Here is a 5,786-nt window from a genome sequence, read left to right as displayed (position 1 = left end):
GTCTTCAAATCCATCCATCCGTTTTCATCTGTTTCAGTTCAGGTGTGGGGGGAGCGAGCTAGTGTTGATCTCCAGCAGTCGTTGGGTGAGATCGTCCATTCGAGACAATCATTCATATTCGCACTCACACCTCGTAACAAGTTAGAGCTACCATTTAACCCTGTGGTGCCCACTCCCGGTCCTCAAAAGCCACCATCATGCACGTTTCAACTGTTTTCCTGATCTTCAGCAGGTCTTTTTCTGGAGAAGCCTGTTAATCACACATTCATTCAAGTCAGGTGTGTCAAAGCAGAGAAAAACACCTGATTCTCAGAAAGTACTCATTCAATGGACATTTCTACAACTAAAAACTGTACAAAGTGGCACGGTGGCGCAGTTGGTAGAGCTGCTACCTCTCAGCGAGCAGGTCGCCAGATCAAACCCAGTTGAGGGGCCTTTCGGGGTGGAATTAGCATGTTCTCTCCGTGCATTCATGGGTTTACTTCGGGTACTTCAATTTCCTCCCAACGACAAAAAACATGCATGTTAGGCTGATTAGTAACTCTTAATTGTCCATAGCTGTGAGTGAGAGAGTGACTGTTTGCCTATGTGTGTCCCTGTGATGGACTGGAGACATGTCCCCTGCCTCTCACACAGTGACTGCTGGATATGGGCACCAGTGACCCCTATGACCCAAAAATAAATAAGCAGGTAAATATAATGGATGGATGGATGGAAAACTGTACAGCCTATAAATTTATGACCCCCCACCCCCACCCCGGACGCGCACACTATAGCTAATTGACTTTAGCAGCACAAAATTGGCTAAAATGTGGTCAGTTTAACATATTTTAGGCTAAGGTTTGGTATGGTAGTAGCTGAGAGTCATCCCCATCACTTATAAAGGTCAGCCTACACGAGCAAGATGCTAACATGCTCTAAACTTTAGTAAGTGTATTAAATGTTAGGGTTTGATTTTGTTTTCTGTTATTTTGTGTTTTTTTGTGTCAGACACAGTGTTCTGAGTTAAGTTTTGATCAATGTGTGTTGTGCTGTGTTAGTTTGGGGATTTGTGTATTTGACCTTGTCAGAGTTTCTCAAGTCTTTTTTTATATTTCCAAGTCTGGCGCGATCCCACAAAGCTCAGGAATATTCATTATGGTGCAGTGCAGGAAAAATATTTGGGGGATTCAAGCATGTCATTTTTATTTAAACCACTAACCCAAAACACTGAAACTTTCAACCAAAACTTATAATCCATCTGACCCGTGTCGTCCAGCACCACTGACCCAGCAGCATCTCATCCCCATCCTTACACCCTTCTGTCAAAAACAACAATATTTACTCATCTGTGTCAAAGAGCTGCAGGGTTGTATGTTACAGAGATGCCTTTGGTTTTTTTCTTCAGTTTTTTTCTTGTTTCTATTTGTTGCAGAGCCAAAAATGAACTTTTACTTATGTGGTTGAAAATTCAAAGAAAATACAATAGGTTCCAGAAAGAATCATCTTTATTCAGAACAATGATATGCGGTTTTATAAAACTTCAAATGCAGTGAGCAGCAATGAGGGCATGCAAAGCAATGCATGATTTATAACACTCAGCATATTCTAAAACCCAAACGTGCAGGTCGAGAAGGTGAAAGAAAATTCCTTTTAGAAATGTCAGGGTTGAAGAGAAGAAAGCAAAGAGCCCATGGACTCACCTCAACATGTTTCATTGTGTCAATAAACATCTCAGAAAAAATGTTCCCAGTCTGACAAAACCAGTTGTTCAAAAACAAACATTTTCTTTTGGGAGTTCCTCGTAAAAAAAAAAAAAAAAAAGCCTGAACTGTTTCAGGATTTTACTGGAGGCAGATCCTAACTTTAATGTCCCTTAAAAAATAATAAGTTTGTCATCTTTGGTTACATCACTTTCAGACTGTCTCTACTGAGCTCCACTGAAGCTGAAAATGCTAAATTGTGAGAAAACACATTTCTTTAAATAAAACATGTAACGTTTTGTTGCCATGTAGTCACAAAGTGTCTTAATTATGTCCCAATTTCATCACAGTTCTCTTTTTTTGGTCTCTAATCAGCTACAATTTAGTTTTATAGGTTACCAAACCCTCCCAGGCTTTCTTCCATTTCCCACACAACTCTGATTACTTTGAAAGTAAATTTATTGCACTTTTTAAAATATTTAAAAAAAATCCAGTGACTCTCGTGGAAATTGAGAATCCTGAAACATTTTGGGACATGTCACAACTCCAGATGCTTGCTTTTTGCCTCCAACAGATACAGACTTCACTCTTAGCTTTGGTTGTAAATATTTCTGACAAGGTGACAAAGTCTGGCTGAACTTTTCTTGCAATAAAACACAAATAAAACGCATAAAATGTTGAACTAAACGATGTAAACGCAGAGGCTGTTGCACATAAAGTTTAGAATTATTTTTATTGTCATAGGCAGATTGTCATTTGAAGCTGATAGTATTTAAATATATATTTTTATCTCATAATTTCTTAACAAGAAACACTGTTCTTTCACAAAGTATTCATACAAAGTGCTGTCTTTGTTAAATGTTCTCATATTTCCTCAGTTTTCAGACTAAGTCACTTATCTTTGGTGTCGACTGTAGCTGTCAGGGTGCATCCTTATGGATTTTTTAAATGCACGTAGACGTGCACGCTCACATTTTTGTCTCTGCTGTTGGAGAGCATCAGAGTCTACTGCGGAGGAGGCGGGCTCTTCCGGCAGAGTTGACTTGCTGGTGCAAGCACCTGCCGATTGCGTTTTTGTTTTCCGGTTAGAAGTGTGTAGAAGAATGGGTTAACGCAGGAGTTTCCATAGGTGAGCCCAGTGAGGATACGATTCACCGTCACCTGTGTCCCAACCGGTACTGTTCGGAGCATGTCGGGCTGGTAGAGGGGCAGCAGCTGCCAGATCCAGAAAGGGAGGAAGCAGGCCCAAAAGGCCAGGACAATACCCAGGATGAGGAGCAGGACTTTAGGTTTGGGCGCTCGAGGAGGACATGAACTGTTGTTCCCAGCGGCCCAGGCTGGCCGGGTCTGTGACACCCAATAGAGCCGTCCCAGAGTGGCATACAGCGCCCCAATGGCCAGCCCGGGGCCAAGGATGCTGGTGCAGAAGAGCACGCTCAGATAGACCTTGGAGCTCTGCTCATCCCACGCCGGGACGCACAGCTGGCCCTCGTGGTTCTCCCCGTCCTCCAGGTGCAGGGTGATCATCATGGGCAGGCTGAGAGCCACTGCCAGCCCCCACGCCAGGCCCACCCGCAGCAGGTTGGAGGAGCTGGAGGAGGAGGTGCGCAGGGGGTGGGCTACGGCACGGTAACGATCGAGGCTCATGGCTGTGAGAGTAAAGATGGAGGCGTGCATGGTGAGGAGGTCCAGGCTAAGGAGGAGGCGGCAGCCCAGCTCCCCGAAGGCCCATCCAGACGCCAAACTGTCGTACACGATGAACGGGGCGGTGAACAGGTAGAGCAGGTCGGCCAGAGCCAGGCTCAGCACCTGCAGGTGAAGAGAGGAGGAGGAGGGAGAGGAGGTGGGGGAGGAGGGAGGGGAGGTGGACGGGGCGAGGCAGGATGGTACGGGGATCCTCGTTAGGCAGCAGGCCGCTCCACGCCGTCTCCTCCCTCTGCTGCGCCTCAGGAGGAGAACCAGAGTGTACAGGTTTCCTGTGATGCCCAGCAGGGAGAGGAGCGAGAGGAGGGAGCAGAAGAGAGCTGTGGATGCCAAGCTTGGAGAAGCGGAGGAAGGGGCAGAGGAGCTGGAGTTACCAGGGAGCGTGTAGGGAGACAATGGAGGCAAAGAACCAGGGAGGTCCATGATGTTAGAAAGAGTCAGAAGCAGCGAATCGTTAAACGTCAGACTGTTTCAATGTGAAACTGAAGATGCAGAGAGATGAGAGGTGGGGTCAAAAGGTTGAAGCAAACAGAGAGGAGGACATGGCGTGTTACTCGCCTCTTTCCAGACACTATTCATTTCTCACACACGAAGAACAAATATCTACTAATCCTTTCTGTCCCTCTGACGGGGACCGCGGTGTAATTTATATTTAAAATGTGGACGCACACAAAGAAAATAAAGTCATGTAAACACGTTTTAATGAAAATGTCTGCAAACCCAGGATGGTTTATGTTTCAGACGAAACCTGCTCCGGTTGGCACGGCCATCCCAGTTTTATAGTTTCACAGGGAGCCTGGTGAGGGGGAGTGTGTTTGCGTGTGTGTAAGGAGAACTGGGAGGGGGTGGTGGTCTTCAAGACTGTAAATCCAGCCTGAAACATCTTTCTGGAGGTCAACATTTGGGCCACAATTAGTTGAAACAGAGCCGACCTATATCTTATTAAGAAAAAGGCATAAATGGTTTGTTTGGATTTCTTCTGCGTGCCGCCGTATGTTTTTGCACTCTGGTGGTTTGGATCAGGACCGGTAACTGTAAATTTGCCGAGTCAGAACACAGCAGGACTCCAGTTCGCTGCTGCGTTCTTGGGAAGAAAAGAAAAAAAACACATTTGAAAACAGAGGATTGTCTGGAGATTTGATCCTGAAGTGACAGAACCGACTTCAGTGCCGCAGTTAAACGCTGCAGAAACTGCTTTAAAAGAACTCCCTTAAAATGACACTGGAAAATTAAATTATATATATTTTTAATCTTCATGCGTTAAATTAATTTGCAGACATTTTACATTACCTTGCACTTTAAAAAAAAATCAAGTTATCTTTTCACTCTCGGTCATGATCTGCTGTGGGGAAATCATTATGACGTCGCTTTGTTTAACATACTGCACTGATGTCAATAAATATATTTTTTTCTAATACCAAAAGCTTTTACAAAACGTGCAAAAATTAATTTTTTTTACAAGGAAAAATTGCAGAATCCTTTAGATCTACACAGATGAGATTAAATAAAAGAACAAATAAGTAATTGCAAAGGCCCATGAGCCCTAATAATTAAAAAAAATTATTAACTTAACTTTGTCTCGTGCATATAATATATAAATATAATACTATTTAAAAATACTTACTGCAGATCTGAGTGATTCCTGACACTAAAACATACATTTCCATGAAGTTGTTGAGTGAGAATGATCAGCTTCCATGTTGGAATCCTCCTCTCATCATGTTTAATCTGGAGATCTTTTCTTCTGCAGTAAAAACTAAAGTTTTTATTATTTGTCTTTATCTAAAGTGGGAATCTGGTCTCCGCTGCCTTGTTGAGCCTTCAGCGCTGCTCTGTCCTCTCAGATGTGAGAGTCGGTCTGAGTGGGAGTGTGTTAGGATCAAAAGGGGGTGGGATGGGAAACAGAACCGAGGGGCTCATCCTGCTGCCTCAATATTAATAATGGGTTATTCTGACTTGAACCAGGCTTCAGGAAACAGATTTCATTAATATTTCTTTTAAAGCAGTTATACAGAATGTACGTGTTGAGTCATGGATTTTATTCTTCACCACTTATGAGAGTTATGTGCACATTGTTTGAAATGTGCTTATTTTGGCAGCTGTTATCTTATATATTCCTTATAAATACAGTTCGTCTGTTTTAAATTATGACTAAGGCAGCAGCAGGCCAGACCAAAGAATGGCTGAGTTTACATCACAAGTTTACAAGTTTATATTAATTTCCTTTAAATGCTCTAACTTTATGGCGACTTTAGGAGGGTTAAATTTGATCATGGTCTGATGTTTAAATATAAACCTTGATATTTGTGCTTGGGATAAATATGTTTGCGTTAAGGAAGCTTCAATGATAATGGGACCAAGCCACTAAAAGAAAAACAAATGTAAAGCCCTTGATGGTGT

At 43.0% G+C, this 5,786-nt stretch overlaps 2 protein-coding genes across 2 annotated transcripts in view; both read right to left on the bottom strand.

Moving 5' to 3' along the window:
- khdc4 (KH domain containing 4, pre-mRNA splicing factor) overlaps positions 1–1,690 on the bottom strand; it is a 21,273-nt gene extending 19,583 nt beyond the window's left edge. The window contains exon 1 of the mRNA XM_037676625.1: positions 1,683–1,690. Coding sequence (XP_037532553.1) covers positions 1,683–1,690 — 8 coding nt within the window. The remainder of the gene's footprint in view (positions 1–1,682) is intronic.
- A 997-nt stretch (positions 1,691–2,687) lies between these two features.
- On the bottom strand, positions 2,688–5,058 carry LOC119409723 (urotensin-2 receptor). Its single transcript, XM_037676623.1, has 2 exons — positions 5,046–5,058; positions 2,688–3,868 (listed from the first exon to the last, which is right to left on the bottom strand). Exon 2 carries the CDS (start codon positions 3,807–3,809, stop codon positions 2,688–2,690), a length of 1,122 nt encoding a protein of 373 aa, XP_037532551.1. The 5' UTR covers positions 3,810–3,868; positions 5,046–5,058.
- Positions 5,059–5,786: the final 728 nt, after the last annotated feature.

This window comes from Nematolebias whitei, chromosome 5 (genome assembly GCF_014905685.2).
Source record: "Nematolebias whitei isolate Nwh7 chromosome 5, NemWhi1, whole genome shotgun sequence".
Taxonomy (NCBI): Eukaryota; Metazoa; Chordata; class Actinopteri; order Cyprinodontiformes; family Rivulidae; genus Nematolebias; species Nematolebias whitei.
The sequence above is the reverse complement of the archived record's forward strand: the minus strand, read 5'-3'. Positions and strand labels throughout refer to the sequence as shown.

What these genes read in the sequence shown, in the direction of transcription:
- LOC119409723 (XM_037676623.1), bottom strand. Translation starts at nt 3,809, where the DNA reads ATGGACCTCCCTGGTTCTTTGCCTCCATTGTCTCCCTACACGCTCCCT.